The sequence below is a fragment of the Pogoniulus pusillus genome, chromosome 11 (genome assembly GCF_015220805.1).
Source record: "Pogoniulus pusillus isolate bPogPus1 chromosome 11, bPogPus1.pri, whole genome shotgun sequence".
In the NCBI taxonomy this organism is placed as follows: Eukaryota; Metazoa; Chordata; class Aves; order Piciformes; family Lybiidae; genus Pogoniulus; species Pogoniulus pusillus.
This window is the reverse complement of record NC_087274.1, coordinates 3,746,843-3,760,923: the sequence shown is the minus strand read 5'-3', so window position 1 is coordinate 3,760,923 and position 14,081 is coordinate 3,746,843. Positions and strand designations below refer to the sequence as shown.

Sequence of the window (14,081 nt, the reverse complement as noted above, 5' to 3'; positions counted from 1 at the left end):
CTCTTCACCAGCCCAGAGGCTGCTAGGCCCCAGTGCCAGTGCTGCCTGCCCAAGGGGTGACTGGTCCACAGGCAGTGACAGGGCAAGGGCTGCTCTCTGGGAGCCACTCCTGTGGTTTAGGAGCATTCCAATCTAGACGAAGCTTCCCTTGTCTGTGGGAGCAGCAAAGGGTCTCTGGGGGGGCATTCTGGAAGCATTTCAGTGGTGTGGGTTGAAGCAACCAGAGCAAATAGCAGAGTTTCTCACCATCATCCATGCGTGCCCACTGCTTGCTTCTCTGTCCCCAAAGTGCTTCTTTTGGCTCTGCAAAACAAAGGCTGCCTAAAGCATCCTCACCTGCAGCTTTGAATCCCTACTCTAGAGCTCATTAGACTGATTTCAGATGACTCTAAGGTGTTCTGGGAAAGACAACCCTTTGAGAATGTCTGGAAGTACAAGGCAGGAGGCACAGAAGCACTGCCTGGCTTTTGGAACCACCTGGGGCAAACCTCACCCTGCAGCAGGAGAAAGACTGGCTTTGTGCAAACCTTCCTGCAATGCTTCACCTGCCTTCAGGAGGAGAAACTCCACTGCCTCCAGGGGATTTTTCCAGAGCACAGGACAATGAAGTGAGGGCAAAGGTGCTGAAGTATGTGCAAAGGAGAGCAACAAGGCTTGTGAAGGGTCTGGAGAACAAGTCTTGTGAGGAGCAGCTGAGGGGTGCTCAGCCTGGAGAAAAGGAGGCTTAGGGGAGTCCTTCTTGCTCTCTACAACTCCCTGAAAGATGGAGTGGGGTGGGGATTGGTCTCTCCTCCCAAGCAGTAAGGAACAAGACAAGAGGCAACAGCCCCAAATTGACCCAGGGGAGGTCTAGGCTGGACACTAGGAAGAATTTCTTCCTTGCAAGGGTTGGCAATGCTTGAAACAGGTCACTCAGGGCAGTGGTGGAGTCCCTATGTCTGGAGGGCTTTAAAAGCTGTGTAGATGTGGTGCTGAGAGACATGGTTTAGTGGTGACCTGACATTCATGGGTTGGACTCAATGATCTTGAAGGTCTCTTCCAACCAAAATGATGCTGTGATTCCTTGACTGCAGGTACAACTCCATGACATCTTTCAATATGAGTCTGAATATGGTTGAGTCTTAGCCTGCAGAAGAGGAGGCTCAGGGCAGACCTCATTGCTGGCTACCACTCCCTGAAGGGAGGCTGTAGCCAGGTGGGGTTGGGCTCTTCTGCCAGGCAAGCAGCAACAGAAGAAGGGGACACAGCCTCAAGCTGTGCCAGGGCAGGTCTAGGGTGGATGTTAGGAGGAAGTTGTTGTCAGAGAGAGTGATTGGCATTGGAATGGGCTGCCCAGGGAGGTGGTGGAGTGGCTGTGCCTGGAGGTGTTGAAGCCAAGCCTGGCTGGGGCACTTAGTGCCATGGTCTGGTTGACTGGACAGGGCTGGGTGCTAGGTTGGGCTGGATGAGCTTGGAGGTCTCTTCCAAGCTGGTTGATTCTATGACTCTAACATAGGAGCCCACAGCCCTAAGCTCCAGGGCCGTTAATATTACTCAAGCCTTCCAGTCGTTGTTGCATTAAGAACTCTTTGGGCCCATACCCTGGCTACAGGCATACATTGCTCATCTCTGTCTTCCTGATTCTTAGCTCACAGCTGCAGCAGTCTGCAGCAAGTTGCCCTGTTCCCATCAAGGAGGAGGTGTGGCAGACCTTAGAAGCTGTCTGTGCTCCGCGGCAGCCGAGATTTCAGAGCGATGCATCACAGCACTCGCCCGAGAACAAACACAGTTAGTTGGCATGGAAACAGCAAGTTGGGCTGAGTGTGGTAAACATCCAGCAGCCAGGAAAAACGGAGCTCCTCAGAATAACAACCATCAGAACTGAGAACTTGCTGGATGCTTTGGAGTCGCAGCTCTTTTACAATTATCTCTCCTGCTTGCATTAGGCTGTGAGTGAAATGCACTTCAACTAAGCTGCTCCATTTTCCTCCAAGTGCTTCTACGACATCCTGGCTCAGATAACTCCCTTCTCCCCTCTCTTCTTTTATAGCCTATTTGAGAAAGTAAGAAATTAAAGGGCTGGGAATCTCCCCTGGTATGCTCCTGCAGTCCCTCAGTAAGATTCATGAATTGAACATAATTGATTTTCTGTCTTCAGAGGATCTCTCGCCTTTAAGACTCTATTTGTGACTAGACTGCTTGGAGTATTTTGATGGCTTGAGTGTCTACAGTGCTGCTGATGCAGGACATGAGGAACATCACCCCTCTGTCATCTGTATTTTGATGGCTTGAGTGTCTCCAGTGCTGCTGATGCAGGACATGAGGAACATCACCCTTCTGTCATCTGTATTTTGATGGCTTGAGTGTCTCCAGTGCTGCTGATGCAGGACATGAGGAACATCACCCTTCTGTCATCTGTATTTTGATGGCTTGAGTGTCTACAGTGCTGCTGATGCAGGACATGAGGAACATCACCCTTCTGTCATCTGTATTTTGATGGCTTGAGTGTCTCCAGTGCTGCTGTTGCAGGACATGAGGGACAGGAGCCAGCAGTGTGCACTTGCAGCCCAGAAAGCCAACTAGATCCAGAGCTGCAGCAGCAGAAGTGTGGCCAGCAGGGCCAGGGAGGTGATTCTCCCTCTTTACTCTGCTCTCCTGAGACCCCACCTGGAGTACTGCATCTAGTTCTGGAGCCCCTGGGACAAGAGGGCTGTGGAGATGCTGGAGTGTGTCCAGAGCAGGGCCAGGAGGATGCTGAGAGGGCTGCAGCAGCTCTGCTGTGAGCACAGACTGAAAGAGTTGGGGCTGTGCAGGCTGGAGCAGAGGAGGCTCCCAGGTGACCTTCTTGTGGCCTTCCAGGATCTGAAGGGGGCTACAAAAAAGCTGGAGAGGGACTTTTTAGGCTCTCAGGGAGTGCCAAGACTGGGGAGAATGGAGCAAAGCTGGAAGTGGGGAGAGTCAGTGTGACTGTGAGAAGGAAGTTGTTGAGCATGAGAGTGGTGAGAGGCTGGAATGGGTTGCCCAGGGAGGTGGTTGAGGCCCCATGGCTGGAGGTGTTTGAGGCCAGGCTGGCTGAGGCTGTGTGCAGCCTGCTCTAGGGTAGGGTGTCCCTGGGCATGGCAGGGGGGTTGGAACTGGCTGCTCCTTGTGGTCCCTTCCCACCCTGACTGATTCTATGATTCTCTGATTTCCCCTCTGTTATCCCCAGTCAGAGATTTTACATCATACTGAACCCACCCCTGTAGTTAAAAAACATTACAAAGAGGAATTAAAAGAATAGGTCTGAGGTGGTTTTTTTTTTTGTTCTGGACAAATCCTTCTGTGTAATCCTTGAAAGAGAGATTCCTGCAGCTCTTAATATATACCTTACAGAAAGGAATCTGAAATGAAATGAGCTCTTCTGAAGAAACCCAGGTAATAAAGCAAGAGGATCACTGCCATTAATTTTGATCCAGGCCCCAAGTCAGCAAAATTTGTTGCACATGCCTAAATTCCCAGAGTGATGAAAGCAGAGAGCTCAGCTCCCAGTGATGTGTGTCAGTTTTAATGACACATTCACAGGATGCAAAGTCTGTTACAGGAACAATTTAGATTTTTAAACTATGACTGACAACTGCACAAAGCCAAATGACTCAAGAAAGAGAAATGCTTTTAGGGGAATGAAAGATCTTGCTCTCAGAAATCTTGTCTTACATTCTGTCTAGGCAGACATCAGAGACAACCAAGCCATGCACTACAGCAGTACACAATACAGGAACACAACCTAAATGGGATTAGGTAATGGGAAGCTGGTTCCCAGAGTTCCATTGTACTGAGATGGAAGAAACTTCAGCATTGCTTTGCAAAGAGAGGGTTTAGAACATTCAGATTTCATAGAATCACAGACTCAACCAGGTTGGAAGAGAGCTCCAGGCTCAGCCAGTCCAACCTAGCACCCAGCCCTGCCCAATCAACCAGACCATGGCACTAAGTGCCTCAGCCAGGCTTTGCTTCAACACCTCCAGCCACAGCGACCTCCCTGGGCAGCCCATTCCAATGCCAATCACTCTCTCTGACAACAACTTCCTAACAACATCCAGCATAGACCTCCCCTGGCACAACTTGAGACTGTGTCCTCTTCTTCTGTTGCTGTTTGCCTGGCAGCAGAGCCCAACCCCACCTGGCTACAGCCTCCCTTCAGGCAGCTGCAGACAGCAACGAGCTCTGCCCTGAGCCTCCTCTTCTGCAGGCTGCACACCCCCAGCTCCCTCAGCCTCTCCTCACAGGGCTGTGCTCCAGGCCCCTCACCAGCTTCGTTGCCCTTCTCTGGCCAATTTAGCTTAGTCAAAGTGAGAGAAGCTCCCAGGCTCTCCCAACACACATTCGTCCCTCAGAGAACGCTGCCATACTGCACCACTGGTGAAACAACACAGACAGGAGGTGGTTGCATCTACTCACAGGGTAGAGGATGTAGAAAGAGAACAGGAGCAAACACAAGATCACACAAGAGCATGAAGCACTGGAATGGAAAAATCCCTTCAAAACAACTGCTCCTCTCCATCTGCAGCACCATATTTGCTTGGAGACAGCTCAGGGCTTGCCACCAGAGCCCTCCTAGCATATCCCCCTCTGTATTTATAGGCTAGCTTGTCTCTGTGGCTCTGGATGATTACAATAAAGAAAGGTTAACTCTGTGTGCTCACCAGAGGGTTAGTGTAACAAAGAGCTAAGCTTGGAGGCTGCGCCAGTCACTCGGAGAGACCCAAGAGTTCTAAGGACACTGCACTGCACTGAAAGCCAAACATGGAGCACTCAGATACCACCCAACAAGCCATAACCAGAACCAGCTTTGTGTTCCTAATTAAAAGCACAACAAAATGTTGGGTTGTTTGGTTGCTTTTAGTCTCTTTTTTTTTCTCCTCATGTCTCATTCATTTGTTTGTTGTTGTTATAGAATCAAAACAGGAGATTTGCCCTTTTAATGAAAAGCAGAAGCTGCTTAACCCTCTCTCCTCCTCATTTAGAGACATGGAACAAGCTCAGCAGAGTGGCCTTTGTAGGAGGGCCAGCACAAATTTGGGTGGGTTTTGTGCCATTCTGCCTCAGACTGAAAGCACAAAATGAGTTCTGCATTACTGCCTTAAATAGTTCAACTCCCTGATGTGCTGATGAGTCCTTAGCTACTGTTAATACTTAAGGAACATGTTTACAGGTAGCCTGGCCAAGCCACAGTAACTGGAAAGATGTCAGAGCTGTCACTTTTGCATTTTTCTTCTGGAGAGATAAGCAGAACTAATGCATTAACCAGGCACACTAACAGCTTCCAGAACATTTGCCTGCAAAACAGACCAAAGCCATCCAAACAAAAACACCCTCAGCGGCTCCAGCTTCTCCAGAGAGTGCCACTGGACGAAGGGAGAGACAAGAGTCATTGAATCACAGAATCAAACAGGTTGGGAGAGAGCTCCAAGCTCAGCCAGTCCAACCAAGAACCCAGCCCTGGCCAATCAACCAGACCATGGCACTAAGTGCCCCAGCCAGGCTTTGCTTTAATACCTCCAGGGATGGTGACTCCACCACCTCCCTGGGCAGCTCATTCCAGTGCCAATCACTCTCTCTGACAACAACTTCCTCCTAACATCCAGCCTAGACCTGCCCTGGCACAACTTGAGACTGTGTCCCCTTCTTCTGTTGCTGCTTGCCTGGCAGCAGAGCCCAACCCCACCTACAGCCTCCCTTCAGGTAGTTGTAGACAGCAATGAGGCCACCTCTGAGCCTCCTCTTCTGCAGGCTAAACGACCCCAAGGCCATTGAGGAACTCGGGGATGAGTCTGGTCCATATTAGCACCTTGCAGGGGAAGCTGTAAGCTGGATTGGTGCAGTGCTGCAGTGTCACTTGAATAACATTCCTGTGCCATTCACACTGGGCAAAGCAGGATGTCACCAGCTGAGCCAGTCTAACCTTGTGTGCTTGGAAGGGTTCCTGTAGAACCATAGACTGCAGAATCACTGCAGTTGGAAAAGACCTCTAAGACCACTGAGCCCAACTGATAACCTAACATCACCATGGCCCTTAAACCACATCATGGCCATTAGACCATGTCCCAAAGTGCTCTGTCTACACTTTTTTTTGGTGGTAATACCTCCAGGGATGGTGACTCCAGCACCTCCCTGGGCAGCCTGTAGGTTGTTTGGGACCAAATGCTCAGCAAGAGAAAGCCCCGAGGGCAGAAAGGGAAGGGCCATCCTGTGAAGGTGCATGTCTGGCCTTCTGTATTGCACAAGGCATGGAGTGTTTCTTCTTCTGGACCCTGCCTCAAAAGAGATCAGAACAAAAGCCAAATGGCAAAGTCAAGCAAAGAGCTGTGACAAAGAAGAGGCTTGGAGGAGGACTCTGATGGTGAGCAGGCCAGTGCTGCTCCCTGGCAGAGCTAGTCATGCACCAAAGAGCTCATCTTCCTTCTTGTCCAGGAGGCTCTTGGAAGCCAAAATGCTCTGCTTACAGGCCCAGCTCACTCATTCCACCAAACCTCTGCAACGCTGCAAGGACTGCAGCTTTCTAAGGGTGAATCTGGCCCAACATCTCCAGATGCTGGGGAGGCAGAGTGGGGAAAGCAGCAGGACAGCTCATGACTGACTCTGCTGAGAGGACTAAGGGATCTGGGGCTGTTTGGGGAAGACTAAGAGGGGATCTGATCCATGTCTATAAATATCTGGGGGGTGGGTGTCAGGTAGATGGAGCCCCAAGCTCTTTTCTGCAGCAATAAGACAAGGAGTGGTGGCTACAAATTGGAACACAGAAGGTTTCAGCTTAACAGGAGGAGAAACTTCTTTACAGTGAGGGTGACAGAGCCCTGCAGCAGGCTGCCCAGAGAGGTTGTGGAGTCTGCTTCTCTGGAGGCTTTCCAAACCCATCTGGATGCATTCCTGTATGAACTACCCTAGGGGACCCTACTTGGGCAGGGAGGGTTGGACTGGATGATCTCTGGAGGTCCCTTCCAACATTTCATGTTCTGTGATTCTGTGCAGAATGTGAACTTAAACACACATGAGCAAGAATCATAGAATCAAGCAGGTTGGAAGAGACCTCCAAGCTCAGCCAGTCCAACCTAGCACCGAGCCCTGGCCAATCAACCAGACCATGGCACTAAGTGCCTCAGCCAGGCTTTGCTTGAACACTTCCAGGGACAACAGGGGGAAAAGTACTTGTGATTCATGGTTATTTTTCCTCTACAACCACCCCAAGCTAACTATTGCTGCAGGTATAGATTTAGAACTACCTGATGCAGAGCAAGTGTTATGGATATTGTCCACTCAGCACCAAGTGCATTTCTCAAAGGCTGCAGAACCTGACTTGCATTAGAAATCAGTAAACTCATGTGGCTCAGCTACCCACCAGCTGTGCATTATCCTGAACACTTCAATTTAAGCTGGTTTGAGTGCAGATCATTGACTTGCTGTTTCAACACTGAGTCTGTAAACTCTACACACGATTTGGCTTTAAGCACGTCAAATAAATTGGATAAGGACTTGGCTGGATGGTTGCAGGCAGAGTGGTGATCAAGGGCACAATGTCCACCTGCAGACCAGTGCCAAGTGGTGTCCCTCAGGGTCAGTGCTGGCACCAGTGCTGTTTGACAGCTTTGTCATGGACAGAGGAATCAGTGCAGCCTCAGCAAGTCTGCAGATGGCACCAAGCTGTGTGGCACAGTCGACTTGCTAGAGGGCAGGGATCCATGCAGAGGGACCTGGACAGGCTGCAGAGCTGTGCCCAGGCCAACTTCATGGCATTCAACAAGGCCAAGAGTAAGGTCCTACACCTGGGTGGGCCCAATCCCAAGCACAGCTTCAGGCTGGGTGGGGAATGGCTGAGAGCAGCCCTGAGGAACAGGACCTGGGGGTCTGGTCTGATGAAAAGCTCAACATGAACCAGCAGTGTGAGTGCAGCCCAGACACAACCCTGTGCTGGGCTGCAGCCAGAGCAGTGTGGGCACAGGGCAAGGGAGGGGATTCTGCCCCTTGGCTCAGCTCTCCTCAGATCCCACCTAGAGTCCTGGGTGCAGTTCTGGAGCCCCCAGCACAAGAAGGATGTGGAACTGTTTGAGCCAGTCCAGAGGAGGCCACCAAGATGCTGAGAGGGCTGCGGCAGCTCTGCTATGGGGACAGGCTGAGAGAGTTGGGGCTCTGCAGCCTGGAGAAGAGAAGGCTTTAAGGAGACCTTGAAGTGGCCTTTTAGTATCTGAAGGGGGCTACAGGAGGGACTATTGACAAGGTCTTGTAATGACAAGATGAGGAGGAATGGGTTTGAACTGGCAGAGGGGAGATTCTAACTTGATGTTAGGAAAAGGCTCTTTGCAGTGAGGGTGGTGAGACACTGGCACATGTTGAGGGTGGTGAGACACTGGCACAGGTTGTCCAGGGAGGTTGTGGAACACAGAAGCACCCAATGTGATCAAAGATTGGGTGCTTCTGTGCTCCACAACCTCTCTGGAGGTGTTCAAGGCCAGGTTGGATGAGTCCTTGAGCAACCTGTTCTAGTGTCCCTGACTGTGGCAGGGGGTTGTAACTGGATGAGCTTTGAGGTCCCTCCCAACCTAAACCATTCTATGACTCTATGAAATCTCTGACTTGACTCAAGTGTCCAGAACGATTTCAGCACTAATAATCTCATGGAACTGCTTACAGACAGCATGCCAGGACAACAAATGCAGAAGATCAGGAATAAAGGCTATTTTTAGCTCAGCTGTTGTCCAATTAGAATTCTCTCCATACAAACCTTTAAACAACAGGTTAGAATAGTCTCTAGAAAGCTCTACTAAACCAGTTCAGAATAAATGCATCATTTAGCAGCTAGGATAGTTGAAATACCAACTTGAAATAGAGAGCATGAGATAAGTATTTGCCTGTAGGGTTCAGACAGTTTAATTCTCTTTTATTACCGAAAAAACACAGAGAAGAAAGCTAGCTGAAAGTTTTGCAGGAAAATATGTGCTTTTGCTTTGAAGAGAGAGACTCTTTTTAAACATCGACCCTCCTTGCCCAAGGGAAGAGGATGGAGAGGGGGAGGGGACAGCAGCCAGTACCTGATCGTGGAACTCCAGCTCCCTGCACTGCAGCTTCTTCTCTGCAACCCGCACCTGCAGGCGGTAACTTTCCACTTCATCTTGCAAAGCCTGAAACAATACCAAGGGATGCAAAACACAGGTGAGAAAACTGAGGTAAAGTCTTTTCATGAGCACAGCATCAGCTCTTCAGATAGAGAGGCTTCCAGCCACACAGGAGAGCTGCTGAGACGGGACAGACCCAGACACAGAAGCACAGAACTAACCAGGTTGGAAAAGACCTCTAGGATCATCCAGTCCAACCCTAGCACCTAACCCTTCCCATTAACTAACCCATGGCACTAAGTGCCTCAGCCAGCCTCCTTGTGAGCACCTCCAGAGATGGTGACTCCACCACCTCCCCAGGCAGCCCATTCCAATGCCAATCACTCTTGCTTTGAAGAACTTCTTCCTAACATCCAGCCTCAACCTTCCCTGGCACAGTTTGAGACTGTGTCCTCTTATTCTGTCTGACCACTCTTGACTCTTGGACTTGGTGATCTTAGAGGTCTTTTCCAACTGAAACAATTCTGTGATTCTCTTGTGGAGTGAAGTTACTGTGCACAGGAAGGACCACACATTGACCACATTGCTCTGAGCATCCTGATCTAGTGGAGAATGTCCCTGCTGACTGCTGCAGGGTTGGACTAGAGGACTTTTGGGGTTCCTTCCAACCCAAACCATTCTGTGATTCTGCTGTCTACAACTACCTGAAGGGAGGCTGTAGCCAGGTGGGGTTGGGCTCTTCTGCCAGGCAAGCAGCAAAAGAAGAAGGGGACACAGTCTCAAGCTGTGCCAGGGGAGGTCTAGGCTGGATGTTAGGAGGAAGTTGTTGTCAGAGAGAGTGATTGGCATTGGAATGGGCTGCCCAGGGAGGTGGTGGAGTCACTGTGCCTGGAGGTGTTGAAGCCAAGCCTGGCTGGGGCACTTAGTGCCATGATCTGGTTGCTTGGCCAGGGCTGGGTGCTAGGTTAAACTGGATGAGCTTGGAGGTCTCTTCCAACCTGGTTGATTCTATGATTCTCTGAGCAGGAGAAGTTACATTTCCATGGTTCTATCTCATTCCAGGCTACAAACATTCACACTGAAAATGCAATAAATACCTTCAAAGGCTGCAAGAGAAATGCAACTGCTTTGATTGCAAAAGCAGTTGTTGCAATTGCAAATGTCTCAGATTTTTGTTACCATCCCATTTGTACAACCTGTGCTGCCTAAGAACACTTTTGCAGTGTGCCAACAACTTGTCCTTTAAGCCAGAGGAATAATCCCCTCTCTGGAAAACCACATCTGGAATTTGCAGGGAAAATGTATTCCATATTCCTGAGCCGGGATGCTTGCCGAGATGAGGGGCTCCCCTCCCTCCCTCCCTCCTTCCCTCCCCACAGTGAATCTAGCATATGATCTACAAATGAAGCCTAAATGGCAACAAATAAAAAGCAATATGATGATCATGTCACTTTACCACAACTCTCCAGCCTTTATTTAGCTCAGAAAGAATCACTTCTAAACCGAGCTCATAAAAGGCCACGAATTCATTTTGCCATCACAGCTCTTCTGAGATATTTATTCCCCTCCTCCTAGAGATCCTCTGTTTGTTCTTCTTAGAGATTTATTTTGATTCCAGCAGCCCCTCCAGAGCCTTGATCTAGGGGTTTGGGGTTTTTTTTTTTGGTTGTATGGTGAACAAAAGAACAGTCATGCCCCAAGGAACTGATAGGCTGCGTTAGTCCCAGCAGACACACAGCAAACAAACACTACCGAGTCTCCCAGTTTCTGCTTTTAAAAGTTTCCTCCTCATTGTTGGATGTTTGAATACACAACTTAACACTTGCTCACACGTTTACTAAAAGCTTAGTTGTGTTGTCAGCTTGACTGAAGGCATTGTTAACTGCAAGTGCTGGCTTGAAGCGCACACAACAGTGACATGAGATTGACACCAGCACAGAGGAGGCTGTGGCAGCAGCAAAGGGAATATTCTGAGTTAGCTTTTGTATTGCCAGGAAATCAGGGCACTGCTACTCATCAGCTGAAAAGAGTGGTGTGCAGTCAGGGCTGGATGGACCTGAGCTGCAGGTTTGTTATAAATCACAGAGACACAGAAAACATCTGGTTGGAAGTGATCTCAAAGCTCATCCAGTCCAACCTTCCACCCAGTTTAGGGTCAATCCCAAACCATGTCCCTAAGCGCCAGCTCCACAGGCTGCTTAAGCACCTCCAGGGATGGTGACTGCACCACTGCCCTGGGCAGCCTGCTCCAGCATTTGATAACCCTCTCTGTGAAGAAATATTTCCTAGCATCCAGCCTGAACCTGCCCTGGCACAGCTTGAAACCAGTTCCTCTGGTCCTGCCGCTTGCCCCAAGGACAAGAGGCTGTCCCCTCCTCGCTACAACCTCCCTTCAGGTATCACAGAATCATAGCATTAACCAGGCTGGAAGAGAGCTCCAAGCTCAGCCAGGCCAACCTAGCACCCAGCCCTTGCCAAGCAACCAGACCATGGCACTAAGTGCACTCAGGTAGTTGTAGAGAGCAATGACACCAAAGGTTGCTTCTCCCAGGCAACTTGGGAGAAGACAAGAGGACATGGCTTGAAGCTGTGCCACGGGAGGTTTAGGCTGGATGTCAGGAAGCACTTCCTCAGGGAAGGAGGAAGTTCTTCACAGAGAGAGTGATTGGCACTGGAATGGGCTGCCCAGGGAGGTGGTGGAGTCTCTGTGCCTGGAGGTGTTCAAGAAAAGGCTGGCTGAGGCACTTAGTGCCATGGTCTAGTTGACTGGCTAGGGCTGGGTGCTAGGTTGGATTGGATGATTTTGGAGGTCTCTTCCAACCTGGCTGATTCTATGATTCTATGACACTGGAATGGGCTGCCCAGGGAGGTGCTGGAGTCATCACCCCTGGAGGTGTTTAAGGAAATTAAGATGCTTGAGCATGTCCAGAGAAGGGCGACGAGGCTGGGGAGAGGCCTTGAGCACAGCCCTATGAGGAGAGGCTGAGGGAGCTGGGATTGGTTAGCCTGGAGAAGAGGAGGCTCAGGGGAGACCTTATTGCTGTCTACAACTACCTGAAGGGTGGTTGTGGCCAGGAGGAGGTTGCTCTCTTCTCTCAGGTGGCCAGCACCAGAACAAGAGGACACAGCCTCAGGCTGTGCCAGGGGAGATTTAGGCTGGAGGTGAGGAGAAAGTTCTTCACTGAGAGAGTCATTGGACACTGGAATGGGCTGCCCGGGGAGGTGGTGGAGTCGCCGTCCCTGGAGCTGTTCCAGGCAGGACTGGACGTGGCACTTGGTGCCATGGTCTGGCCTTGAGCTCTGTGGTAAAGGGCTGGACTTGATGATCTGTGAAGTCTCTTCCAACCTTGGTGATACTGTGTGTGTGTGTGAAAGATTGGATGTGGCACTTAGTGGTTGATGTGGTGGTGTTAGGTCATAGGCTGGACTTGATGATCTCAGAGGTCTGTGCCAGCCTCCTGTGATTCTGTGACTGCAGTGCTGCTCGTTCAAAAGCTGGAGGCAGAGAGACCTCCTGCAGGGAGCTCCGGGAAGGAGAGCTCAGTGAGTCCATGGGCTCTCAGTGCGCTCCGCGGAACACACGACAGGGGCAACGTTTGCTTCCTCCACGGAGAGCTCCCCTATGTAACCCAGGACCATGAAAAGCACTCACAGTGCAAAGATTTAACAGGGGAAAAAAAACCCCAACCCAAACCCTGCTCTTTTCCACAGCACTGAAATACTGCACTCTCAAATCATTTACAGGATAAAATTGCTATTGAGATAAGATAAGAGGACTACTTATGATAGATCTTGCACATTGGTTTGAAGTGATGCCAGGCATTAACTTTAAAGTCTTCTAGCTATAAGACTATTACATGTTCTGATGCCAAAAATTTTAACCAGACCCAAGCATGAACTTCAAATCTGCCCAGGGACTTTTATGCTATCACTGCTTCTGAGAAATGTTGAAATCCAGGCTTTGAATACATAACCAGTCTTCAATAGTCAACAAGTCCTGCAGTACCAGGAATTTGCATTAATAGGCTGAAACCTCTCTGTGAATTGCAGGCTTTTTTTTTTTTTTGTTTCCTTTCTCTGCATTTCATTTTGTAAGCTGAAACATTAAACAAGCATGCTTGGATTTAAAAGCTCAAAGGATCAGGTCGTGCAATGCAGATAGGCAATAAGGAGCAGAAAGATCACCACAGATCCCATTAATGACAAACTTCTTGCCAGGACTCTGAGTGTCAAGAGATAAGCAGCATTGGGTGGCTCAGGTGCACTCACAGAGCATGGTGAGGGGCCTGGAGCAGAGCCCTGTGAGGAGAGGCTGAGGGAGCTGGGGATGTGCAGCCTGCAGAAGAGGAGGCTCAGGGCAGAGCTCATTGCTGTCTGCAGCTCCCTGAAGGGAGGCTGTAGCCAGGTGGGGTTGGGCTCTGCTGCCAGGCAAGCAGCAACAGAAGAAGGGGACACAGTCTCAAGTTGTGCCAGGGGAGGTCTAGGCTGGATGTTAGGAGGAAGTTGTTGTCAGAGAGAGTGATTGGCATTGGAATGGGCTGCCCAGGGAGGTGGTGGAGTCACCATGCCTGGAGGTGTTGAAGCAAAGCCTGGATGGGGCACTTAGTGCCATGGTCTGGTTGGTGGGCCAGGGCTGGGTGCTAAGTTAGACTGGATGATCTTGGAGGTCTCTTCCAACCTGGTTGATTCTATGATTCTATGTTTGGGATGAAGTATGAAGCATGAGCCATTTTTCTTTGCTCCTTCCACAGGATCAGCTTATACAGTGCAAGGAGGGACAAACCAGGAGGGAGGAAGCCTCACTACACATCGGTTGTCCTACCTGGACTCCTTCCCTTCACAGGACTCTGAAGATGGTCAAGAGGTAGCATGCAGAGGTACCAACTGATATGCATATATGTACCTATCTGTCTCAGGCTTATGTCACACTCCACCACACCACTCTGCAAGTACTGAATACAGATCAGGATCTCAAACAGTTCCTGGTGAAGACAGCAACCACAGGGTGGCAAAGGA

The 14,081-nt window shown here is 50.0% G+C and overlaps 1 protein-coding gene across 5 annotated transcripts in view; it reads right to left on the bottom strand.

The window, feature by feature from the left end:
• Positions 1–14,081, bottom strand: part of CEP112 (centrosomal protein 112) — a 257,461-nt gene that overhangs the window by 21,081 nt on the left and 222,299 nt on the right. For 4 of the 5 annotated variants that reach the window (XM_064150624.1, XM_064150626.1, XM_064150625.1 and 1 more), the window contains one exon: positions 9,042–9,131. In XM_064150624.1, coding sequence (XP_064006694.1) covers positions 9,042–9,131 — 90 coding nt within the window. Of the gene's footprint in view, positions 1–9,041; positions 9,132–14,081 lie in introns of those variants that run through there. The other variant, XM_064150629.1, reaches the window with a different exon arrangement.